The sequence below is a fragment of the Neophocaena asiaeorientalis genome, unplaced genomic scaffold (genome assembly GCF_003031525.2).
Source record: "Neophocaena asiaeorientalis asiaeorientalis breed wild unplaced genomic scaffold, Neophocaena_asiaeorientalis_V1.1 scaffold192, whole genome shotgun sequence".
In the NCBI taxonomy this organism is placed as follows: Eukaryota; Metazoa; Chordata; class Mammalia; order Artiodactyla; family Phocoenidae; genus Neophocaena; species Neophocaena asiaeorientalis.
Window position 1 is genome coordinate 3,953,463 of NW_020185326.1, and position 27,323 is coordinate 3,980,785.

The 27,323-nt window shown below is 46.3% G+C and overlaps 1 protein-coding gene and 1 non-coding gene across 2 annotated transcripts in view; one reads left to right on the plus strand and one right to left on the minus strand.

Moving 5' to 3' along the window:
* GALNT12 (polypeptide N-acetylgalactosaminyltransferase 12) overlaps positions 1–27,323 on the minus strand; it is a 39,039-nt gene that overhangs the window by 11,185 nt on the left and 531 nt on the right. The window contains exons 2-7 of the mRNA XM_024734427.1: positions 27,013–27,320; positions 13,228–13,397; positions 8,415–8,604; positions 5,521–5,706; positions 2,672–2,789; positions 1,115–1,291 (exon numbers count right to left, since the gene is read on the minus strand). Coding sequence (XP_024590195.1) covers positions 1,115–1,291; positions 2,672–2,789; positions 5,521–5,706; positions 8,415–8,604; positions 13,228–13,397; positions 27,013–27,320 — 1,149 coding nt within the window. The remainder of the gene's footprint in view (positions 1–1,114; positions 1,292–2,671; positions 2,790–5,520; positions 5,707–8,414; positions 8,605–13,227; positions 13,398–27,012; positions 27,321–27,323) is intronic.
* Positions 15,706–15,778, plus strand: TRNAE-UUC (transfer RNA glutamic acid (anticodon UUC)). Its single transcript has one exon. It is a non-coding gene; the product is annotated as a tRNA-Glu (tRNA).

A 27,323-nucleotide genomic window follows, 5' to 3' on the forward strand; every position in this document is an offset into this window, starting at 1 on the left:
GCCCTGGGCAAGAGAGAGGAAACAATGACCCTGGAGCCCAGAGGCAGAGAGAGACCAAAGGGGAGGTCAGGGTGAGGGTCCTGAGGGTTCCGCAGAGCAGAAAGAGATCCACTGGGGTGGACCCAGTTCTACCCGCATCAGCTACGAGGCCTTGGGCAAGTTCCTTAAATCACTCTCTCTCTGAGCTTCAGTGTTCTCACCTATAAAATGAAAATTTCAGAGCTACCCTGAAGGGCTGCTATAAGGATTCACAAGAAGAGAGTTTCATCAAGTGGCCAGGAAAGAGGTCTTGGGACAGAGCTTCTTGTCTTTCCACGTGGCCCCTTAGTTATGTGAACACAGGTAAGTGGGAACCCTGTCCTGGGGTGTGCAGAGGTGGTGTGTCAGAGGCAGTGAGGCTCTTTGCTAAAATGTATTTGTAACCCCAAAATCAATACTTGTGGTGTCTTCACGCTTTCAGTCATTCTAAAACATGACAGTCACCCAACGTGCATGTTCCCAGCTGAGGTCACGTCTCAGCTCTTGTTCTGAAAGCAAGTGTCCTGTTCATGGTCTATTTAGTGGCACGGTTTTCAGATTGTTCTGCATTGTATTGGTGATTTCACTGTTTTAAATGGCCCCCAAGTGTAGCGCTGAAGTGCTGTCCAGTGTTCCTAGTGCAAGAAGGCTACGATGTGCTGGAGGGAGAAAATAGGTGCATTGTATGAGCTTCACTTGGGCATGAGTTCAATGTAACCAATCAACAGTGTATATTAAATAAATTATTTAAACAGAAACACACATAAAACCAAGTTAATGATCGATCGACAAAAATGTCCACCTGTGAGAGGTATGCAGGACTCTAACCCTGTACTTCCCCCACGAGCAATGGCTCAATAATTGGTTCCAAATTCAGTGACTGCAGTGCCTGTATGCAGCATTAACTGCTGCGAATAGTGAGAATCAACTGTCTGTTGTTACTGTAAGTGAAGGAATAAAGTTTTCCCATACAAGTGTCATGAGCACCCAATTTCCTCTCTATTTCTGGAACTAGATCTACTATGGTAGGAGAACAGAATTAGCTGCTGTTGTTCGGATGCAGCCAGATGGAGCGTGGGCAGGCCGGGGAACTCACCAAGCGGGCCTGGGGGTTGCGATGGTAGTAGAGCTCTTTAAATTCATCCATCCACACTTCAGCTGCGCGGACACTGTTGGCCAGAGCCTTGTTGCGGGAGTAGGGAGCTTGCCTGGGGAAAACGTGGCCAACGTGCGAACACGGGTGTGTCTCCAGGGTCCCCCCGCACTGCCAGATCTGTACACAGAGCGGGTAGGAGGTGTGGGGTGGGGAGTGAGCGGGAAGTCAGCTGCAGGTCCACAATGCCCAGAGCAAGGAGGCTGGACACACGGAGGTCATGGTGAACACTGCCAAGGCCTCACCCCCCATGGGGCAGGGGGCCACTCCCCCAGCATACTCAGGACACGGGATGCAGTCAAAGAGCAAGAAAGCAGCCTCAAAGACAACTAAGCCATCAGAATCCAGACCCCAAAGTCCATGCACTAAGGCTCATGCGCTTGACTCCTAGGAGCACCGACAGTGGACCTCGCTGGGAACTTACTTATTATGTAAAGCACAGGCTGATTACCTGGTCTCCTAGCCACAGAAGATAGGAAAGCAGCAAGTAAGAAGAGAGGTTTGGAAGGGGGACAGGAAGAGCTTCTAGAGGCAGACAGAGCAGCCTGACACCTGGGGAAGAGGTAGAAAGACCATTAAAAGCACACCCCAAAACTCAGCAGGTGGAGTTATCTGGAGCCTTTTCATGCTGGGGCAAACGGCTGTGAATACCCCATTGTCCCCTGGATGTATGACCAAGGATAGCATCTGGTGCTTATAATGCGGGGGTGGGGTGTGAGTCCTTAGTGGAGAGTCAAAGCCTTGTTTATTAACTCTTAAAGCAGGAAACCATATAAAATATTTGTAAAGTTTAAAATTTTCCATTTAAAAGCACGAACATCAACATAAGGTTTTGATACTTAAAATGCAAGATTCAATTAACTAGAAAATCCACCCAAATGCTTGGGCTTTCCCAAAGGGGCATCTGTGGATCACATACAGCAGAATCAATAGATGGGCTCATTACAAAAGGCAGATTCCCAGTCCCTACCGTAAATCTATCAAATCTGACTTTCCAGAGACCATACCTGTTAATCTGCATTTTTAACAAGTTTCCCTAACAGTTCTTCTATGTGTCAAAGTTTGAAAGTCACTGTGCCAAATAAAGAGGCTACTTTATCAAGCAGTCAAGCAAATCAAGGCTCCAAAACATGGGATCAGGAGGCAGGGACCCGTGTTTTATTCCAGTCTCTGCCATGCACTCTGTGAGTGACCTTCAGCCAGTCGCTACCCGCCTCTGGCCTCTGCCCCTCCTCTTTATGGAGTGAGAGGAAAGAACCAGGTGAGACTTGCAAGACCCTTTCCAGCCCCAAATCTATTAAAAGTGTATTTTTTAAAAAAGTTTACACAAGAAGACAGGCGTGATTACAGGATATGTGTGCCACTGTCATCTTTGAGGATCGTTGGATAAACTGCCAATATGGAGGAAAAGTCCACCAGGCTCTCCTAGCAAATACATCCTTCCCAGAGAGAAAGAGAACAGGTTAAGAATGAGTCCAAACAGAAGACTGGAATACTTACTCTAAATGAGAATTCGAGGTTTTCTCCGCCCCAAACTTCCATTCCTGTATCGTAAGACCCCAGGTACTCAAAATATTTCTTACTCACAGAAAACAGCCCACCAGCCATGGTTGGAGACCTAGAAGCGTGTGAATCATAATTCAAGGTAAGCGGCAGGAAACCATCACAGTTAGTTGAATCCCTTCTCACCACAAGCCTGGAGTCCATTCATCCATATAAGCATACCCTGAGTTCATGTTCTGGGCCTGGTGCTGAACTGGGCTGGAGGCACAGACGTGCCCCATAGCCCCTGCCCCAGGGAAGCTCACAGACATCTCACCAGGCAAGCACAGAGCAAGGTGTGGGATGACTAAGGCCAACCTAGGGCCCAGCAGGAATGCAGAAGCAGCCATGAGATGCGGAGGGGGGCGGGTAGAGCTAAGTTTCTCGGAGGAGGCACGGTCTGCAGCACAAAGGGAAGTTAGCCCAGAAGAGGGATGGAATGGTGGTCCGAGAAGACAGGAGCATGAGCAAAGGCCTAAGGGTGAGAGAAAGCCTTGTACTTCTAGGAGCACAGACAACAAGGAGAGATGAGAAGAGAGAGACCAGGTTCTAAGAGGGTAGCAGAAGTAAGGGTGCGGTGGCCTTGCTTGTGCAGCCCTCACAGATGTCCTTTATGGGCCAGTAGAGGCCACTCTGGCATCTTAAAGCTCCCCAAGGGCTTGAGCCTCTCCTGCTGGAATGGCCTCCCCTGCAGGACCCACACGGCCAGCTCTGGCCTGCTGCCTCAGCCAGCCCTGTTTTCTCCCTTCCAGGTTCATCTAGGAGATGGCACTGGTTTCAGAAATGGCCCAAGGCTTCCATCCTACCCCCACAGAAAGCTATAGTGTCAACACACCACAGAGATGCAGAGGAATAAATTTTAAAATGGGGAAATATACAACATGAAGAGCCTAACAGTTCAAAATTTTAAGATCCTCCAGTAGTGCTTCCAGGCCTTGACAAAGTATTGGCTTTTCCTGCACTCCAAGCTCTGGGCCAATGAGAACAGGACAGCAAGACTATGGAAGAGAAGGTTCTAGGCTACAAAGCATTTTCATGTGTGTTCATCCTAAAGGCTAGGAAACAGGTAGGGTGGATATGCTCATACCTATTTCACAAGTGAGAAAACTGAGGCCCAAGGATATTACGGGAGGGGAAGGATAGCTGGCCACAGTGTCCCTGAGCATGCACGTGCATGCGTGCGTGCATGCGTGTGTGTGTGGGGGGGGGCAGTTTGTGTCAGCATCACAGGCTGCATATGTGACGCTTGATATGATCCTTCCTACTTGGTGTCTCAGTTTCCAAACCTGTTAAATGAGGTGTTGGGCAGGATGCCGCCCCTCAGGGCTCCCGCAGAAGCCTACATGTCATCCTTGAGTCATCCTCCCCTCATTCCCATTCAATTCCTCCCAATTTTCCCACCACAAAGTCTCTGGAGTCCACCATGTCCCTCCATCTTCTCCTGTACCATCATCTCTAAGCTGGAGGACTGTAACGCCTCCCAGTGGTGCCACTGCCTGCAGCTCCACCCCCTCCAGGCCCCCACCCCCCATCATGTGGCATCCAGCACAGACTTTAAAGAATGCAACAGGCTAAATAAGGTCACTTCCAGTTCAAATCCCTTCAGTGGCTTCTGAACACCCACAGTAAAGTCCAAACCCCTTTCCTTGGCCTTCAAGGCTGGATATGACTTGGCCGCATTCACCTCTCCAGCCCTGTCTCTCAACACCGTCTCCACAGTTGTTCCTCTCCAGCCAGCACTGGGTCATCTCAAGGTCTGGACTCAGGTGGAAGGATTCAGAAGGCCAGGTGCCAAACATGGGTGCAGATCTACGACACCACTTCTGGGTCAATACCCCAGTGATAAAGCTGAAGTCCAACCTCCACCGGCCTGACTCCCACATCTGTCTCCCATTTGGTGCTAAACTTGGAAGAAGAGGAAGAAGCCAGACTATGACTTCAACACCTCAAGAATGAGGGCAACCCAGCACCGCTTGAGCCTTCTCTTCTCAGACCCAGGCTCACCCACTGGCCAAAGCTGGCCCCTGTACCCCCAGGTCTACTCATCCCCTGCAGCTCAGAAGGAGCCTGACAGTGTGTCCTCAAAATATTAGCCATGGAATTACCATAGCAAGTCCAGTCCTAGGTATATACCCCAGAGAACTGAAAACAGGCACTGAAACAGACAATAGAGTACCGCTGTTCACAGCAGCATTATTTACAATAACCAAAAAGTGGAAATAACCCAAGTGTCCATCAACAGACAGATGGATAAATAAAATGTGGATGCATACACAATGGAATATTATTCGGCCATTAAAAGGAATGAAGTTCTAGAAGGACCTTGAAAATACTTTGTTAAGGAAAAGAAGCCAGACACAAAAGGATACATATTGTGTGATTCTACTTATATGATGTACATAAAATAGGGAAATCCATAGAGATGGAAAGTAGAGTAGAAGTTACCGGGGGCTGGAGGAGGGGAGGAAAGGGAATTATTGCTTAACAGGTATAGAGTTTCTATTTAGGTTGATGAAAAAGTTCTGGAAATATGTAGAGGTGATGGTTCTACAATATTGTGAATGTGCCTGATGCTAGTGAATTGTGCATTTAAAAAATGGTTAAAATGGTAAACTTTATGTTATACATATTTAAAAATATATATATATATACACACCAATATAAAATCCACATATATAGCAATGATTTTTAATAAAAGTAAACAAATACTCTGGAAAAAGAAAGGAGAGGCAACAGCTAACCATCCCTCCTGAGGGCCTTCACTGACAAGTTGGCCAGATGCGTGCTCAGAGAAGTCAACCCCTGACCTGATGACATCGATGGGAGACCGCATGCGGATCCTCTCCCTCTCGGGAACCACGTGCCACGTGAACACCAGCCTCCAGTCGAAACCGCCAATCTGGGGCTCCCCAGCGTTCCCTAGGTACTCGAAGGTGTTCCAGTCGATCACATCGATCACAGGGCACACCACTGCCAACTCCTCTTCATGGATCCTGAAAACAGTCAGAACAGCCTTCCACTAGAAGGAGGAACACCTGTCTGAGAAAGGCCTGCTTCTCTTATTCCAGGGGTCTACAGCCAAGTCAGCCCTGGCAGGTGAGCAAAAGGGGGCTGCTGGGCGGTGGGGGGAGGCAGGGAGCTAGGACTCTGGCCCTGATATGAAAAGTCCCACAGCTTTAATATTCTGATTCCATCCAGGGATATTCTGGTTAAATTTGAATCCCTCTATGAAAGTCAGGATGTCAAAATTAAAGCTAAATTTTAAAACGGAAAGCACATTTTCAGTTTCTTCAAGACTGTAAGAGATTTCTTCATTTAATTAAAATGAAACATCTTCAAGTCAAGAAATAATTATCTCCCTGTGAACAGAGATGCGTCCAGACCAAAGGGTCTGCTTTGGAGGTAGAAAATAAATTTTAATCCTGCCTCTTATTTCCTGTGTGACATTAGCGTTGTCACTTAACTGCTTAGAGCCTGTTGCCTCATGGGTTACACTGGAAAAATATACCTTCTCATAGGTTAATGTGGACTCCCTATGGGAATGTTTGTAAGAGGCTGCCAGAGAACCTGGAACTACTGCTATATTTTTCTTTTAACCTTTTTAATTATTAAATGTTACACGTAGTGGAAAATGTGATAATTTCCTTTTGCAAGCGTCAGCTTGTGCGTAGTCTTCAGCAGTTCTCTCCACACTCAATCTTACAAGCCCAGCCATCCCAGCAGGCTTCTGGACTGTGTTTCTTTACATTTGACAGCACACCAGGAAACATGAACTGAGACTGAACCACGTGTGAACACTAGATTTCTCTGGGTTACATTTTGGGGGCAGTTGTCTAGAATTTGAGACCTATAAATCACTAACTTGTAACTTGCAGTCCAGCTGGTTGGAGCCATGGGTAGTCTAATTTTTACAAGAAAGGGGAAAACGGGGGGAGCCTGCACTGGAGTAAAGAATTCTAAATCATGGTTAGAGAACGTGCAGGCCCAGTAGCAGTGGTTACTGGGTAGTGTTTCCTGGCATCTTGTGAGCCAGGGACCAGGGATGCCAAACATCCTGCAGTGTGCAGTCCAGCCCTACACAGCAAAGAATGGTTCTGCCCCAGATGTCAACAGCAGCTTATAAAATGCCAGGAGCACTACTCAGTTGATGTGACAACCAAAAACATCTTCCACTTCCAAAAGCCCCTGGAGGAAAGGGGTTACTGTGCCTGGTTGGGACCACCTGAGGGACAGTCTACACTCCAGTGTCTCAACTCTGGTGCACCCTCAAGTCTTCAGGGAGCTTCTGAAACATCCAGAAGGCCAGGATCTACCCCAGAGATTCAGATCCAAATAGTCCAAGAGTTTTTAAGGTTCCCCAGTTATTTCTAAAGGGTAACCAGGGGAGAATCCCTTTGTCTCCAGGTATGGAGCAAGGACGTGATTATGGGGAATGCTGCCTCGCTCTCTCCAAAGGGTGGGACGGGGTGAAGTGGAATTCTAGATGTCATTAATGAATCAGCTGAAGGGGAAAAGTGTCCCTACCATGACTTTAGACAGGCCTAGAGGCAGCCCTCTGTACGCACAGTGGGGGAAGGGGGGAAGGATGAACTCACTAGTCCGGGTTCCAGAGTGAGCACCTAGCTGTCACTATGTTCTAAGTAATCTCAGAGTCCATCACTGGCCTGAGGAATCCTGAGTCCCTTTTGCGGGTGAAGCTCACCAGAGCTGAGGGGAAGAAAGAGGCAGCAAAGGACCGGGACAGCAGGAAGTGGCAGAGCAGAGCTCGGTCTCATGCAGGAACAGAGGCGAGGGGGTCCCTAGCTCTTCCAAACAGACCCTGACAACCAAGCGATGGATGCCAAGGGAAAGCAGTTTGCCAAATGCACAGACTCTGATCCTCCAGCCCTTCACCCACTCCACAGGGAGGGGACCAAACAGAGATCCCCCAAACTTTCCTCTCCCACCCGGAGGAGCTCTGGGCTTGCCAGCTCAGCTCCTGTTGCAGAATCAGTAGGATGGAAAGGGAAAGAGAGAAGAGAAGAGAACAAAAGTAGGCCCAGGGGTAGGTGGGAAGGTGAGTGTAAGAGACTGTGGGACAGCAGGGGAAATATCCTTGAAGACACAGCCATATTTATACTTTCATGACTCTATAAAAAATACATTAAAACAATATTTTATGACTATATTGGTAAAAAGACAAACAATCCAGGCTAGATTCATTATTATATATGCATTATTATGATATTCACTTTCCATTCTGATTTTAAAAGAAATTAACATAAAATTTTTTGGGGGGGGTCCCTTAAAGTTTCATGGGTGGGCCGTAGGTATTGTAGGTACTGCATGTAATAAATAAGTCAGCCCAGCTTGAAGGAAATACACCAAAATGTATACCCTCCAGGAGAGCAATTCTGTGTGACTGACCATATTTTTTTCTTGGTTGATCATACTAAGTTTTCTACAATAAACGTGTAAAATAAGCAGTAATAAAAGCAAACACTCATCTAGGACCTCCCACATGCTGGCATGTTCTAAGCACTGTCCGTGTATTAAGTCATTTAACGGCCTCCACAGCCCCAGGAGGTAGGGACTGTTACCACGCTGTTACCAGGGACAGAGGCTTTGCCCAAGGAGCATCTGAGCCCAGCGCCCCTGCCTCTCATGCCAGTTTGGTCAGGGCCCCCGCCTCCCCCCCGCCCCCCACCGACGGTCCACGCACCTCTGCAGCAGCGGCTCCAGCCACCCTTCGTGGCACTCGCAGTGGCAGTCCAGGAAGGTCAGCACGTCGCCCTTGGCCACGGAAGCCCCCAGCAGCCGTGCCCGCACCAGGCCCTCCCTCTTGTTGGCGCGGATCAGGCGGACCTTGGGCAGCCTGGCCAGCTCGGAGGCCAGGCGTTCCTTCAGGTGCTCTGGGGAGGCAAGCGGGACACCGAGGGTCACCGCCACACATCCCCAGCCGCGTCCTTGAAGGGCCTCCCTATCCCCAAAAGAAGATTAAGTAGACACGAGCCTCCTTTGCTCTGCACCAGGGACGTGCTCACCGCACCCGGAACCAAGGCTGGAAGCCCCTGAAGGCCAGGGAGGCTGAGGTGGAGGATTCCAGAACCACCAAATGCTCCCGTTCAAAACACACACACATTGAACTGTACTCCTGAAATGAGTGAATGTGTCATGTGGATGTATCTCAATAAAGCTATTACCTCCCCAAATTACCTTGACTTGTAAACATTTAAATAAAAAGCACAAGAACCATCCAACCACGATTTTTCCAAAAAATTGTGTTAATATAAACTTTGTTCGTTTATGTTAATTATGCAATACATCATAAAATTTTAATTTATATGGAATTATATTAACATAAATTTTATTTATAATACAATTATGTTAACACAAATTTTCTCAGAAGTATGTTTCAGTTGACACAGTAATAATAATAACAATGGCAGCCAACATGAGAAAGCCTGCTGTGCTAATTACAGTCCAAGTGATTCATAGAACTCACATGAGTCTCATAACAACCCTATAAGGTAAGTACTACTACTGTCCCCATTTTATGAATGAGAACATTGATGCCAGAGAGGCTAAGTGACGTGCCGAGGTCCCAGACAAGTGAGCTGAGGAGTCATGATGTAAACCCTGGGGACTCTGGCTCGAGTCTACAGGCTTAATGCTGCCTCCAGAGCTTTCTTCTACAGCTGCCCATCCTTGTTAAACAAATCTAAAACTTGTCAGGAGGACATGCTTATCCCATTTTGTAAGAGAGGAAATGAGTCCTTAAGAGTTGAAAGGATGTGCCCACAGCTAGAACTGGCCCCAGGACTCCCAACTCCACACACAGGCTCTGTGACTAGAGGTCCCAATTCATGCCTCTCGATGGGTAGGTGGAGGCAGGTGAGAACCAGTCAGGTAAAATAAAAATGAGAGAATCTCCCCACATCAACATGGGCTTCATCTCAAAGTCCCCCTCAATCATCAGTGAAGGCAAAACTTTGTATAATGTTCTGTGCTTTGTTGTCTGTGAAATGTTTCCCTAAGTACTCTTGATACTCAAACAAGAAACAAAAAACATTCATTGGTTGATTTTTTTTTTCAACCCTAAATATAACTGCATATAAGCTAATGGCAGGAATAAGGGAGGTGACTTCCCAAGCAAAGCTAATTAGTGGCAGTGCCCAGGGAACACACAGGAAAACTGTGGTGCAGCCACCCAGCACTCAGGATGGGTTTGGTCTGCATCAATTTTCTGTCTGCCTGAACTGTCTTCCCCAATCCTGGAAGGCACTGACATCCCTCATCAGCTCAGACTGACCCTGCAGGAAGGGTGGGAGGAGGGGGCAGGGCAGGACTTCTTACCTCCAATACACGCTGAGAGGGGCATCCTGCTGACTTTACAAATTACCACGATGGGGAGGGGAAGTCTTGTCCCCCCACAGTCTTGGCCTTACATTTATGGGAGCACTGAGCTGTACTGGAAGGGGTTCATACTGTATTCCTGTCTGCTGAGCAGCTGCTTGATCCCATAAAGAGAAAATAATCTGATATTTGCTTCTGAATGAATACACTTCTGAAACGTTTTCGGCACTCTGCCGTTTTTTAAATAGTTCATAAAAGCAGAAGTTATCGTTGAACAAGTGCCAGCAATGGGCCAGGCCCTGACGTAGCAAGCTACCTTAATCCTCAACAATGACCCTGAAAGGTAAGAACTACTATTATGCCATTTTACAGGGCTGGAAGGCAAGGTTGAAACTGGTTAAGCTCCTTGCTCAAGGCTATACGGCTGCAAAGTGCTGGAGCTGGGATTCTAGGCTATGCGGTGTGACCCAGAACCAGCGTCTACACAGACATATTTAAAACAACCCTGGGAGGAAAGGAAATGGAGATGCATGCCTACTATAAGCTGGCTGCTACGTGAGGTTCTGTCCTACACATGATCTCATTTAGTCCTCACCACAAGTCTCTGGTATTAGTGTAGATAAACCCATTTACAGATTAGAAACTAAGGCTCAGAAGACAAGTGACTTGCCCAAGGTGCCATGACGGGTTATGGTAAAGCTCGCCTAAGACCCCTGACCACAGAATTCAGCACCTTGTAGGCTACACTAGGCCTCAACCCCCAGTCTGGCTTGCCTGCTGCCATGGGGAATGCCAGCTGTCCCCTAAGACTCACTCTCCCCATGCTTTTCAGCTGAGCACATGGACACCCTCCATAGAGACGACGTTCCTAGCCTCCCTCACAGGTAGGTGTGGCCAGGTGACCCTGTTCTACTCAGTGGGACTGAGGGCAACTTCCAGGTGTAGCTCCCAGTCCCCTTGAAACCCTCCTGCTGACGGGAGTGAACAGGAGGTGAAGACCCAGCCTGGGCTATGCAGACAGAGGCAGTGCACCATCCTCGAGAAGAAGGAGACTTAGGGCAGGAGGAGCTGGGCCCTAATAGCGCGGAGGGGCCACACCTGCCCTAGACTATTACCCCAGATTTGTGATGTGAGCGAGAAATCAATTTTTATCTCATGTAAATCACTGTTATTTTGAGTCTCTGTGAGAACAGCCCGGCACACCCACCAATTAGGACCTATACACCAGGCTCTGAAGTCAGACAGACCAGCCTCAGAGCCTGAAGCAGCAGATGCCCAATAAGCAGTGGCTCTACCCTGATGGGTGGTCCAGGGGTGGTGATTTGGTTTGAAACGGGCTCTAGCAACCAAGCCCACAACTCTCCCTCTTGCAGGGCCGTGACACTTCCCCTCACTTCAGCTTAGCTGCCCTCACGTCAGCTAGTGGCCAAAGATGTGCTGGCTGACTACCGCTCCATGGACAGGGCTAACCCCAGCCAGGCAAGGCCATGGCAGCCCCTACGCCCCTCCCCCTTCCATCCGTGTCCACCCCCAACGTCAGCCTTGCTCCACAGGGCAGCACAGTTGAGTCCCCAAGACCTAGCGACGTTCCAGCTCTCCCGATAGCCCTCAGGCGGCTCCCAACAGGCTCCAATTAAGCTAAACCCCTTAGATTGGCCTCCGAGGCCCCACCTGATCTGGCCCCGCCCACCCTGCAACCTCATCCCCCAGGTCACCCTCCACCAGCCGGTGGTCTGACCTGGAGAATGGCTGCTGTTCCAGCTTCTGCACCTGCTGCTTCCAGCCCGGCCCCTCTCCCCAGACCTTCACTGCGCTGCCTCTCTAGCTTCTGGCTTAAAGGCTACCTCCTCAAAGAGGCCTCCCTGACCTCCACCCGCTAGAGTAGGCCTGGTGCCCAAGCCCCACTCGCTCTCCTGTTCCCAGTATTCTTTCAGAGCACTTCCTACTCGTGCTGTAGTATAGTATCACGTTCCATTATGGTATGCTATGTTATATTGTGTTGTACTATGTGATGCATATATTATGTTATGTTCTTTATATGTTTATTGACCATCTCCACCCACCTCTCTAGAATGTGAGTTTTATGAGAGCAGGGATTTGTCTTGTTTCCCACGGAATCCCCAGCACCTAGCACACATTCAGAAAACGTTCACTGAATCATAAAGGGCCAGCCTTGGACTGCATGTGAATTGCTGGATTCCAGGTCACTGGTTAGGTCTGTAGGGACAACCACCACCCTTTCAATGGAATGCCTCTCCCTGGCTTCAGTTCTTCTGTCTAGGCTGCCCCTTTTTGATCTCATCCCAAACTCAACATGTTCAAGGCCAAATGCCCCCCTTCCCCTGCCAGACCTGCCCCTCCTGCCCTAAATGGCTTTTCTAGCTCTGGGACCGCATCACCCTTCACCAGGAGACCCAAGCCAGAAGCCCGAGGGTCCGCCTCACACCTCAGCCAGTTTCTGGGCCTGTGGATGCCACCTCCTGGGTACCCCTCCTCCCCCCCGCCTGCCCTGCCCTGCCCTCCCCTCCCACCCCTCTCCAAGCCTCCATCTCCCACCTGGGCCACCTCCACAGCCCCCTGGCCTCCCTGCAGAGCTCCCTAGTACCCCATTCTCCACACTCCAGCCTAGAGGGATTCCCCAAAGGGCAAAACTGGTCTCCTGCTTGAAATTCTGCCTTGGCTCTCCCTGCCCGCAGGACAAAGCCCCAACTCCTCAGCCTCGGGTCGAAGGCCTGAGCCCTCTCCACCCACCCACCCCCGTTTATCTCTTGCTACTCACTGCAGCAGCTGGCCCTCCATCCTTCCTGAACTACTTGCAGATCCTACACAGTCCACACAGCACTGCACCTCTAAGCCTTTCCATATTCTGTGCCCTCCACTTGAAACGCCTCCCTCCACCTTTGCTGTCTGCAAACCCAGCCTTCAAGATTAAGGTCAACCATCCCCTCCTGAGCACCCAGGTGGGGTGAGTCCCGTAGCACCGTGCGGTAGAGCCCTCTGCCATCACGTCTGCCTCCCCCCACCTGGCTCTGAACTCCCTGAGGGGAGAGACCAGGCACAGAGGGGTGCAGGAAGCCTGTCCTTCCAGGTCTGTTCTATATGTCCCACGTCACATTCTTGCCTCCCAGGCACAGTCACAGAAGGGCAGGCTCTTCCAAGAGCCCATGCCAGGGGCTCACCTCGATCGCTGTAGTCATCTACAAGGATAACTTCTTCTAGCAGGGTGTCTGGGGATGTCTCGAGGACACTGTAAACTGTCCGAAGGAGAGTTGACCAGGCTTCATTATAAAATGTTATGATGACAGATGTCGTGGGCAATTGATCATAATTGTATTTCTTCTCTTTGCACCTGTGAACACAACACAACTTCAGGAATCAAGACCCCACTGTTGACTGTATGTACCAGGCCCAGGCTGGTGCTGGGGATGGAGTGATGAAAGGGACGTAGGTCACGGTCCTGGGGCCTCCCCCTGGGGAATGGCAAATAGCTGCTGGGATGTTCCTGAGTCCCCTGTGTTCCATTAGGAGACCCAGCAGATTCTTTAAAAAGGTTTTAAATACTTAACGAGCTTGAACTGCAGATGCTGTTTTTAAGCTTTAAAGCAATTTTCAGATTTGTGCAACATGCAAACTCAGCAGAATCAGAAGGGAGGGGACTGTCACTTTTCCCCACCCAACAGCTCTCCCATCTGTCCACGCCTTTCGAATCCCACTGAGGCCTTTGCTCAGACTGCGCCCTTTCCTCCCTTTCCTGCTTGGCACACTCTCTGTCCTCTTTCAAGAACAACTCACCCCGCCTTCTCTGGAAAAGTCTGGGGACACCTGTGTGGGGCAGGTGCTCGCCCCTCCTTGCTCCTATAGCACCTTGCCCACGTCTCCGTTTCAGCAGGTGCCACTCTCCGTGCTCCAGAACTCACCACCACTTGAGTCTCCCCCTACCTCCTCCCAGCATCTTTCCTACTCTGCATCCCAGCAGGGGCTACGCTTTCAAAGGTGATGCACTGAATGCATAAACTGGAACCATGGCTAGGATGTGTGAACATTCCAGGAAGGGCTCTGTAGAGAACACTGACTACCCCCCAGCCCCCATACCACTGCCACCACCCACCCTCCCGTTCCATTCTGAGGCAGTCTCGTGGTGAGGAGGGCGCTGAGCCCCACCCATCTCTCTGGGGTTAGGGCTTGGCTGGCAGTGATAAGAACCATTGAGCTCCCTCTTTCTTTGGTAGGGTTTTCTGTTACTTTGCACAGAAGGTTCCAGGTTGACACAGAATTCTCTCCTCAGAGTAATGGATGACAAACTCCCAGTGTCATCCCAGGGAGTAGGCAATGCCTGGAAATCAGGACATGGCTGACAGCAAGATAGGGGAGGAACAGAAACCCACAAGGGACACCAGAAGGACCAGGGTTTGAAGGCTGGCCTGGCTAAAGGCCAGACCAAGGGATGGGGTGGAAATTCGAGAAGAAGATAAATGTTGAGGACTGGCCAGCCTCCGGGGGCAGAAAGGGAAGGTCTTACAGATAAGCTAAGTGCAAGATCAAAGAGATGGAGAACCAAGCAGGGTGAGGGGTGAAACCAACATCTATTGACTATCTACCACATGCCAGGCACTGTAGCAGTGGGACCTGTATTAGTCAGTCACCGATCATTTCCTCATCACCTACTATGTGCCAGGCACATAGGCAAAGCCCCTGCTTCCCAGAGCTTACAATCAGGGGGACAATAATCAAATAAGTAAACATATCAATAATTTCAGAAAGTTAGGGTGCTATGAAGAAAAGGAGGGGGATGAAAGAGAGAGCAACTACAGAGGGGAGTAGGAAGGGGGAACAGAGGCAACCACAGAACAGGTAATCAGGGAGGGCCCCTCCAGGAGGTGACATTTAGGATGAGGCCTGAATAATGAGGGACCCAGTCCCACAAAAAGCAGAGGAAAAGCCTTTTGTGTACACAACTTATTTCTTTTTTTTCCTTTTATTTTATTATGAAAATTTTCAAACATGCAAAAAGTAGAGAGAACAGTATAAGAAAGTCCTGTGAACCTTTCACCTAACTTCAGTAGTCCTTAACACATGGTCTTGATTCATCTTTGTCTTCACCCACTCCCCCCATCCCAGACTAATTTTAAGCAAAACCCAGCATACCACAGCATCCATAAATATTTCAATATATATATCTAAGAGATAAAGATTCTTTTCATAATGAACACAATATCATTGTAACACTTTAAAAGTTAGCAATTCCTTAGTGCTATCACATCTCCAGTCTATAAGCTTTCATCAAAATTAATGGGTGTGTCTTCCAATGGTTGGAAGACACACCATTCTCTTATGAACCAATAAGAAAGACAAATGCTACCAATCATAACTGCAGGATGCTCTGATTTTAAGAGACATCCTAATTTCAGAAATGTTTAAATATTTTTTTTAAAGTGCCTTAGAGCAGTGGTACCCAACCTTTTTGGCACCAGGGACTGGCTTCGTGGAAGACAATTCTTCCACGGATGGGGGGTGGGGGGTGGAGATGGTTCAGGCGGTAATGCAAGCAATGAGGAGGAGCAGATGAAGCACCGCTCACTCCCCTGCCGCTCACCTCCTGCTGTGCGGCCCGGTTCCTAACAGGCCCGGGGTTTGGGGACCCCTGCCTTAGGGGGAATTCCCTGGTGGTCCAGTGGTTAGGACTCTGCACTTTCACTGCCGAGGGCCTAGGTTCAATCCCTGGTCAGGGAACTAAGATCCCACAAGCTGTACCACGTGGCCAAAAAAAAAGAAAGAAAAAATGCCTTAGAATCGATGAAATGTAGCACTTTATTTCACTCTCAAAGGATTCACTGTTCCTATTTTAAAGACAAGGCTGAGAGGCGGGGTAGCCTGGACAGTTCTCAGAGTGCCTGCAAGTGTCTATGTACTTGGCTGAACTCCTTGTGTCCCTGTGTGATCTTGTCACAGGGTTCTGGCTTGTGCCTTTGACCCTGCAGGAGGCTCAGGTGGGCCATCAGAATCTAAACAAAGATCCCTACATCCCCTCTCCTCAACCAGCCCTCCCTCCTACCAAGAAACAGGAAATTTCTCCTCTCATCCCTCTCAGGGTCTTCTAAGTAGCTCCAGGTCCCTTTTCCTAAGCGCCAGGACAGTTTCTGTAGAGGGCTCTGAGGCTACCCAGGCAGCAGCCCAGGCTCTGCCATCAGTGGGGTGGCCTTGCCACATGAATAGGCTTATCTGAGAGTCTCTGAGAGGGGCTGGCTCTTCTCAGCCCCCTTTACATTCTCATGCCTGCTTCATCTGTAGGCTGGAGGCATGACCACGCTGGTACCCTGAAGCGATAAGGCATTCCCACCAGCCTTAGCCAGCGGGACTTGAATTCTTGGACACGCTGGTTTTCTGAATCACAGAAGTGGTTACTTAGCACTGTGCTCCACAGAGGGGAGTCCAGCCCATACTCAAGGGGAGGAGAATTAGGCTCCTTCTTTTAAAGGGAAGACTATCAAAGAATTTGTAGGTATATTTTAAAACTACCACACATGAACAGAATGCAGCGGGGGTAACAGTATGTGGCTTCTAAGACCAGGTCATAAGACACCAAATGTTCCTCTTTGTTCCCTCCCATGGACCATCCAATCTGGGGAAAGCCAGCCACTATGTAGTGAGGACACTCAAGTGTCTCATGAAGAGATCTATGTGGAGAGGAACTGAGGCTTCTGACAGCCAGGACAGCCCAGACAGACTTTCCAGCATATGATGGGCCATCCTAAAAGCAGATCCTCCAGCCTCAACAGCCCCAATCAAACCTTGAGATGACAAAAAACCCAGGTAGCATTTTGACTACAATCTCATGAGAGACTCCCAAGCCAGACCACTCAGATAACGCACTCACAAATCCCTGACCCACAGAAATTATGCAAAATAATAAACGTTTATTGCTGTTTTAAGTCATTAAGTTTTATGGTCACACATGAGCTGAAATAAATCGCAAGGAAACTATCAGACAGGCCTGAATTGACATTTTATAAACCAACAGGCCTGTACTCTTTTAAAAAACGTGACTGTCCTAAAAGACAATGAGAGTCTGAGGAACCATTTCAGACTAAAGGAGACTAAAGAGGCAGGACAACTACATGTCCTACTTGATTCTCAATTAGATACCGGGTAAGGAAGAAAACTGTTGCTCTAAAAGTTGGGACAGTTGGAAACATCTGATATTGTATAAATTTCCTGAATTTGATAACTACCTTCATGGTATCATGAGAGAATGTCCTTGTTTTTAGAAAATACACACAGAAGTAACAAAGGATAAAAGATTATCATCTCTGTAACTTATTCTCAAATGTGTATAATATTATAGGATACATATAGAAAGAGAAAAATTAAGTAAATGTGGCAAAATAATGAGTGGGTCTAGGTGAAGGATATAGAGGATTTTGGCTATTCTAGCAAATTTTCTCTAGGTTTGAATTTTTCAAAATTAAAAGTTTAATACAAAAAGAAGAAAAGAAAATTTTTAATGTTGCAAAGGGTGTACCCAAACACCAAGCCAATTCTGACCTACACGTATCTCAATCTTAGTGGCCCTGTCCAAGGCCCTCTCCTTTCTCACTCATTCCCACTTCTACCAAAACAGCTGCCCTCTGAGGATGTGGAGAAAAAAGAACACTTGTACACTGTTGGTGGGAATGTAAGTTGGTGCAGACTGTGGAAAACAGTATGGACATTCCTTGAAAAACTAAAAATAGAACTACCGTATGACCCAGGAATTCCACTCCTGGGTATATGTCTGAAAAAAACCAAAAACACTAATTTGAAGATACACGCACCCCAAATATTCACAACACCATTATTTACAATTGCCAAGATATGGAAGCAACCTAAGTGTCCATCAACAGACGAACGGATAAGAAGATGTGGCAGAGGGCTTCCCCGGTGGCGCAGTGGTTGAGAGTCTGCCTGCCGATGCAGGGGACATGGGTTTGTGCCCCGGTCCGGGAAGATCCCACATGCTGCAGAGCGGCTGGGCCCGTGAGCCATGGCCGCTGAGCCTGCGCGTCCAGAGCCTGTGCTCTGCAATGGGAGAACTATGCTAAGTGAAATAAAATAAGTCAGACAGAGAAAGATAAATACTATATGACATTACTTATATGTGGAGTCTAAAAAAATACAACAAACTAGTGAATATAACAAAAAAGAAGCAGACTCACAGATACAGAGAACAAACCAGTGGTTATCAGTGGTGGGGGGGGTGCAAATTATTGGACGTAAGATAGGCTCAAGGATGTATTGTACAATATGGGAAATATAGCTAACATTTTGTAATCAATCTAAATGTAAAGTAACCTTTAAAATTTGTAGAAAAATCTGAAAATTTTTTAAATTTTAAAAATAAAATAGAACAAAATAAAATTAAAAGAAAAGTCAGAGACAAAAATTTTTTTAATTAGAAAAATGTTGATGAAAACAAAAACAAAAAACAGTTGCCTTCCTCCAAATATATGTTAGAGCAAAAAGAAAACACACACATATCTGTATAAGAATATTAATAATTATGTCTGGATTTAATATTCTCTGAGTACTAGACAGGGTGCATAGAAAAGCCACCACAGCCCACTAGAAGCATCAGAAAGAACTGATTATACTACATGAAAAAAAAATGTGTTTTTGTGAAACTAAAATTAAGATTTTTTTATCTTTAAAAACAAGGTAAAGCTAAAATTTAGTTTCACATATGCACCAGTCCAAAGAGAAATGAGTAGAAATAAGGACAATGAGGTTTTCAAACATGAAATTTATTCAATTTAAACGAACTGTCCTTTAGTTTGAAATCACATCCTTACTGTTTTGGATTAAAATTTATTTCTTCTCATGATGGGAGTAAATAGGAGAACAAGACCAGCTCTGTTTGACCAAATAGAGCTGGGACTGTATGTCAGCCCCTCCTCAGTGTTTTTGTTTATGTGTTTTCACTGCTGTGCAAAATCCAGAAGTTCAAGGGCACTGTTCTCAAATGTCCAGGTGGGCTATTTGTGTGCTCTTAGATTACAAGATACCAATTTAGCAATATACACTCAGAGCTTTTTTTATTATTATTAAACATTTTTTATTTTTGGCCACACTGCGCTGCATGTGGGATCTTAGTTCCCCAACCAGGGCCCTCAGCAGTGAGAGCTTGGAGTCCTACCCACTGGCCCCCCAGGGAATTCCCTACACTCAGAGCTTTAAAATGTTCCTCTTCTCATTCATCTCATATCAATACATCTAAGAATTTCTCGCCCAAGTGAATAATCAGATACCCTGAAGGAGGCTTGTCGTAAAAATTTTTCTTTGTAACATTATTTATAATAGTGAAATTCTGTAAAGAATTTAAATGTCGGAGGATAAACGTTCATGGTTGCATGAAGAAATGCTACATGGCCATCCAAAGCCATGTTTTCAGAGAATATTTAGCAATAAAAAAGGATGACCACTCTCTGACGTTTAATCAGAAAAGCAGGGTACATACAGATCTATAAACAGCATCATGTCAGTTCTTTGAACAACAAAGTGTGTGTGCATGCACTCACACATAAACAGTAAACAATAGAAAGAAATACGCCAAGAATGTTAACAATGGTGATCTCTGAGCAGTGGGATTATCACTGATTCTTATTTAATTCTTTATATTTTTCTGCATTCTAAAATTGTTCTATAGGGCTCCCCTGGTGGCGCAGTGGTTAAGAATCCCCCTGCCAATGCAGGGGACACGGGTTCGATCCCTGCAACGGGAGAGGCCACAACAGTGAGAGGCCTGCGTGCTGCAAAAAAAAAAAAAGATGTGGCAGATATATACAATGGAATACTACTCAGCCATAAAAAAGAACATGCCGCAGAGCAACTAAGCCCATGCGCCACAGCTACTGAGCCTGTGCTCTAGAGCCCGCGAGCCACAACTACTGAAGCCCATGTGCCTAGAACCATGCTCTGCAACAAGAAAAGCCACTGCAATGGGAAGCCCATACACCACAACGAAGAGTAGCCCTGCTCGCCACAACTAGAGAAAGCCCGCGTACAGCAACAAAGACCCAACTCAGCCAAAAATAAATAAATTTATTTTAAAAAATAGTTCTATAATGAACATGCATCATTTTTATAATCACAAGAAAGATTTTTAAAATGCTGAATCATATTTCTTTAGCTTGCCATAGCAAATGTCTTCACTGAGTAATATTTAACATTCTGCCCTCTCCTTTTTTTGTTGTTGGCGTAGTATATTTTCTCCTTTGTTCTTTAAAATATCGCTTTACAATAGCCAAGACATGGAAGCAACCTAAATGTCCATCAACAGATGAATGGATAAAGAAGATGTGGTATACACACACACACACACACATATATAATGGAATACTACAGCGACATAAAAAAGCGTAAGATAATGCCATTTGCAGCAACATGGGTGGACCCAGAGATTACCATACCAAGTGAAGTGAGTTAGAAAGAGAAAGACAAATACCATATAATAACATTTATATGTGGAATCTAAAATATGACACAAGTGAACTTATTTACAAAACAGAAACAGACTCACACACAGATAAAAAACTTATGGTTACCAAAGGGAAAAACGGGTGAGGGAAGGATAAATTAGGAGTTTGGGATTAGTAGATATAAACTACTATAAATAAAATAGGTAAACAACAAAGCCCTACTGTATAGCACAGGGAACTATATTCAATATCCTGTAATAAACCAAAATGGAAAAGCATACATATATATATAACTAAATCACTTTGATGTACACTAGAAAGGAACACAGCATTGTAAATCAACTATACTTCAATTGAAAAAAAAAGAAGATAAAACATCCTTTAAAAGCATTCTCCTTCATGAAGTTCAATATATCCTTCCTGAATATCTCTAAATTTGCATCCAGGAAAAACACTTTCCCCTTTTCCTGGGTGATAAAAAGCTGTGCATCCTTCCATTAGGCAAGGGCAGCTATGCATCACTCAGGGTTCCACTTCTGCATAGGAGATAAAAGAGAGCTCAGAACCAAATTCACTGCTAAATCATAGTAAGCCATCCTTTCCTTAACTTTCTGGTATAATCCATGTGCTTTGTAAGGGCAGGGGCTGAACTGTGTTTTTCTCTGTATTTTCTGCATGCTTTGCAGAATAATAAACCTAGTAATAATAGTAACATTATTACATAAATAATGTTACATAAATGTTACATAAATAGTAATTTATGTAACATAAATGTTACATAAATAGTAACATTTATTGAGTGCCTACATGATAGGCAGTGTGCTAAGCATTCTACATGCATTATTCCCTTTAGCCTTCAAAACAACCCTACTGGGTGCAGACTACCATAATCTCCACCAGTACAATATATGTCTATGTATTTTATGGATATGAATGAATGGGTGCGGCAAATACTTCCAGGTCTTCTTTTATATTATATTTAGGTTATTACATAAACATCTTTAAAGAAATGAAAATTCATATCCTTTGGAGAACAGGCCAGGGAGGTCATAATATACAGAGGTGTGTTTTACTGGCCCAGAATGCCTTCTCCTTTCTTCATCTTACCGCACTTTGCTCTTTCAGGAACCATGCCTCCTGGACTCTCAAGCTGTATGGTTTGTGCAGGGCTGGACACACACACACACACACACACACACACACACACACACACACACACGCATACATACAATGTCTGTGCACACACTTGTGTATACATATGCACATATACACACCCCTCTGGGAAGGTCACATGCCCCAGGCCTGACCAATCAATTATTTTCCTGATGAAATCAGTTGAGTCCCTGTATTCAGGGCCCAGAATAATCTGAACCCAGTTCTAATCCCAGACTTTTCTGTCATAGAAGTCAATATATTTTCTTTTATATTTAAGTCAGTTTGCATTGAGTTTTCAGTCACTTTCAACCAAAGAACTCTAACTAATAGAGAAAATAAGTCTTTTTTAAAAGTGAATATAGGACTTCCACTCAAGCCAGTATGAAAGATTTAAAATACCTGGGAACACCTCTTGGTAAAGGACACCCAAAAAATTCTTGATAAAATACTTTAAAAAAATCTTTTAAATGCATGGATCAGCTTACAAAAAAAGTAAAAGAAGTCCTCGGAGTACAGGAACAACAAGGAAATCTATGAACCTGGATATTAGAGGTATCAGACAGAGCATAAAATAAGTATGCTGACTATGCTTAAATAAATAAAAGAGGACCTCAAATGAATGACAAAGAAACAAGAATGACAGACAAATTTAACTCAGTATAGACATCTCACAGCAAAGAGCAAGCCAGGGGACAGTGGAATACTATCTTCAAATGCCAAACTATCAACCTGGAATTATATACACAACCAAACTATTTTTTGAGAACAAGAGCAAAATAAAAACATTTTCAGATAAATAAAACTGAGTGTTTACAACAATAACCTTGTCTACAGCAAGAAATACATGATATCTTTCAGGAAGAAGAAAAGAATCCCAGAAAGATCTCTGAGATCCAAAGATGACCATTCAGGAAAGAATGATGGGAAGAGAAAATGGTAAATGTGTGGATAAATGTAAACAAATACTGCATTTTTAAAAACGTCTAATCTGTTGGTTTAAAAAGCAAGACAGAATTAAAATAGTGGAGTAAAATGACATACAAATTGGGAAAGAAGGTGATAAATGTTAAAGCATTCTAGGATCCATAGTTATCGATTAACTTTAGACTTTTTTCAGTTAAATATATACTTTCAAATTTACCACTAAAGATTGGAAATAGATAACTGCCAAATTAATAGAGAGAGAAAAATGGAACCAGAAGGTTCTATCGGTTTGAAAAGCAGTATGGAAAAAAGGGAAAAAACATAGAAAAAGCATAACAAATAGAAAGCATAAGTAAGATGGCATAATCAAACACTAAAGTATCAGTAAGCACAGTAAGTATAAATGGACATAACTATCTAGTTAAAGTCAAAGACTGTGAGTCTGGATTTTTTTTTTTAACGACAACACAAAATCCAGCAACATGCTAATTAGAGACATGCCTAAAAGCTAAGGTCACAGAAGAAGTGAAAGTAAAAGGATGGGAGAAGGTATCGTGAAAACTCTAATCAAAAGGAACATGTTCTGTAGACTTAAAGTACTGCTTCAAAGAAAGGACGCCACTCTGACAACCACAAGATGGGTCTAGTAAAAACTAATAAAATAGCCTCAGTTTACAACCTTGTTGGGGAAGCAAAGAAACATCAGTCTAATCTCCACACCATGTGTGATGCTTCTCCAAAGGTGATGTTAAGAGAACAGACAAGCAGGCTACCTCTCTGCAAAAAGAGAAATCTTAACCAACTCCCTCCTGCCAACCCCAGCAAGACACAAACACTTTCTTTTGCTGAATTACCTATTTAGAGCTATTTTGAGACTCTTTGCCATCCTAGCACCCAAGTCCTAGTCCTTAAACTCGGATACACACCCTGCAACTATAGCACTAATACGGCTAAAACCAGAGCAAGCGTTCAGGAAATGCAAACACCTGTGTGTATTATTTACACACTTTTCTAACCAGCAGTTCACAACTCCTTGGCAGTGGCAGAGAACAGCTGATGTTCACATGCGTGGCATCCCCATACATGTGCGGTGGAAATGCACAGCCCCAAGGGCGCTGTCACTCCACCTTTCTCTCCTGCTAAAGAGGTCAGAATGCAAATGAGAATAACAGTATAGGATTATCTCAAGGCTTCCCTTATCTATGAAAACTAAAACTTCATGTAAGTATTGGTACATGATTACCCACCATCACTTGTGACACACCTTGTAACTGACTGTGATGTCACCACGAGTTTCATCTGCATTTGACCTGTTATCAATCCCCACTTTGTCTAATTCTGGTATTCTCCCACAGCCTCAAAAGCACCCACCCTTAATCTTCGGAGTGAGAAATCCAAAGGCTCTAAGCCAGTACCTTTCAACACTAGTTGCACATCAGCCTCAGCCTAGGCCCTACCCACCAAAACTCTATTTAATCATTCTGGGGAAGATCCCTCACATAATTTTTCAAAGTTCCCCAAGGCCACAAACCCAGCTATCTGGCTCCCCACTTTGGCCTGCTGCCATCTCACAGTGAAAGTTCCCTCTCCTCACTAGTCTCAAATGAGACGGTATTTGTGAAAGAGTTTTGCAAACCCTATACTTACTACACTACCATGCAAGAATTCCTTGTCATCCTCCTCCCTCCTTTTCCTCCTCAATTCAGTGCCGTAACTAATAGAAAAAAGCGATGCACTAATCTACTGGCATGTGAATTATTAGCCTCACAGAAGGGCCAGGGTCTACACCAAGTCTTGAAGAATTAGAGCCAATACTTCGAAGTGTCTCTATTAGCTACCAAGGCTTGCAGCTGCCAGAAGAACCAAGCCAAACAGTCCCTTGCCTATGATAACACATTGATCCCCTGTAGTGCAAAGACTTTGGTTAAAAACGTGTGTGGGCCTTTGTACATACTCATGCCTGAATATGTTCTCACCCACTTACCTGTGTGTATACTTTTCAGAATCTATTTCTATACCTGGAAAAGTCTAGAAGGATACACAGCAAAATGTTAATAGTGGTTCTTCCCAGGATGGTAGGTTTATGGATGATTTTTTTTTTTTTTTGCTTCTCTGTATATGCAAACTTTTCTAGAGTGAACATGTATTGCTCTTATAATTAAAATTAATAAATAATTGCCTCCATATCAAAAGGGAGGATGGAATAAAAGATCTGGGTTCTAGATCAGCTCTGCCCCAGATCTGTGTGTTACCTTGGGGGCATGGCTTTTCCTCTCTGGTTAGACTGGATGCTCCCTCAGGACCTTCCCTCCTATGACATTCAAGGATCCTAACCACACCTCTGCTTATTAATTAGTTCTAACCCTCCCTCTCACCCAGGACCCCGACTGTGAACTCATAATCTGCCATTCTGGTTTCTCAGGCTAAATCTCAAGACCTTATTAGGTCCTCACGCCCGTATGAACTATAATAAAGGTGAGTCTTCGTGAAAGGCCTTGACACTACTGGCTACATCTAAGTTATACCTCAAGGCCTGGCTGGGCTGAGACGGACACAGATGGAGCTCACCTTTCTTTCTAGGCAAGAATGACCCAACAGGCCTTGCTACAGGAATTAAAGACAGGAGGCATTCACACTCCTTATCACGCTGGGTTTGGATTAACTTCCCAGGGTCATTGCAATAGCAGGATCTATAAGCAAATCCTGATAGGACACAGGGCAGCTGTGTCACCATGGAGATGGAACACCATAAGCCCCACAGGTCATCCACAATGTTTCAAAGAGACTTCACAACCTGGGACAACAGAGGAAGTTGGAACCTGGAAAAGAAAAACTTTATGACCAATCCCTGGATGACTCTTAAAAGCAAGCTCCTGAGTGTATTGTTGGCAACAGGGAAGGCAGGAAAAACTAATAAGAACTGAGTACACAGTGTGTTCCCAGGTGTTAGGTGTTTTATTAACTCCTAGGTTGTGTTATTTCTACTCATCTCCTATTTTGCCGATAGGGAAATTGAGGCTCAGAGAGGCTAGATAAGTTGCCCGACATCACAGAGCTGAGGAGCAAAAGAGCCACGATTTTATTTCACATGAGCTGGGTCTGAACCCTGATTGTGACCCGAAAGCTTCCCCTAGACCTTGCCTCAGTGAGCACCCTTTGTGTTTCAAGGAGATAAACATATATTCAGCCATTTGGCTGAAGAGGAGGAACTACCACCAACTCCAACAAACAAAGCTCGACTCAAAAAATAAACAGTAAAAATGCCTAAGGTAAAAGCATAGGCTAGGCATGAGCAGATCCTGAAAAATAGCAGAGACAGTGAGATGCAAATCCATTCAAACTTTGCCAGCGAGGGCAGAGGTGGGGCCTCCTCCTGCAGACATTCATGCTCTCTCTGACCAAGGATGCACAGAGCAGTTGCCTAAATCCTGAAATCAGCACAGTACCATGGGGGCCAGGAGGGTCACAGTTCCCCAAGGCCAGTTCCACCACTTTCCAGCTGTGGGGCCTTGGGTGAGTCACCTGACCTCTCTGGGCCAATTTCCACACCTGTAAAGCAGGAGGGACAAGGAGGAGGGAGCAGTGGCAGATGCCTGGTACATACAGGAGGCTGCCCACTTGGCTCCAGAACCCCCTCTCTGAGCCCTCTTTCCCTCAAAGTCTTTAAGGAGGGGGCTCCAGCAGGGACCTGGAAGATCCCTACCAAAAGAGGAAAGGAAATAGAAGGCCAGGAGGGCCATCCTCCACCTGCCAGCTTGTTCCCTTCTTACCTAAGCAGTGGGTACAACCCCACCAGACAGCAGCTCCTACAGGAATTAGGCCTCTGACCACACAGGTTCCAGGACTGTGTCACCCACAGGAGTCAGCTCTGCTGGACCACAGCCAGAAGGAGCCCTTCCCAGCAGCCGCTCCTTCCTGACTTCCTCCACTTAAAGGTCAGGAGTCCCAACTCCCAGAGAGAGGGCAAGGAGGCTTGCGACTTCCGACTTGCCCTTCCAGGCACCTTTCATCTCACCTGCCAGGAGGGCCCTCCCCTCCTGGTTGATTCATGGGCCCTGGTGCACACAGATGCACACAGGTAAGTGAATGAAGCCTGTCTCGAACCCCACAGGTCCTCAGCTTCGCCAAAGCAGGACGTTACAGGCGTAACTGGACTGGGGGTGCCTTTGGACCCAGGAAGGGCACCCAAAGGGTCTCATCTGAAACCTGTCTGCAGATTTGTCAATTTGTGAGATTTTTCTATTTTCATTTTTTAAAACTTTCTTCCCCACCCCGCAGTATGAACACTTTCACTGCCCACTTCCGAGTGACTCAATAAGACGCGAGATCCCCAGGTCTTTCGAGACCCCGGTTCCACCTTGCCACTTCACAGCTGCAGAAACTGAGGCCCGGGGACTCCGAGGGCGGTGCTTCTCCCGCCACCTGGGGACTCACAGAGGGTTCCAGCGCTCGGGCAGGCGGCGGTGCAGCGAGATGCGGTCGCTGAGGTAGATGTTGATCTGGTGCAGCCGCACGCTCTCCTCCTGCAGCCGCAGCTCTTCGCCCTGCAGCTGCAGCCGCACTGCCTCGCCTCGCGCGCCCAGAGCGTCCTCCCGCACCGGCGGCCGCGGCAGAACCGGGTCTCGCCGCCCAGAGCGCGGGGTGCGTGGCAGTCCTGGCTCGGCCGTCCCGGCCCCGCGCCGCGCCCGCAGCACCGAGCCCAGCCCGGCCAGGGCCAGCAACGCCAGCAGTACCAGCAGCGCCTC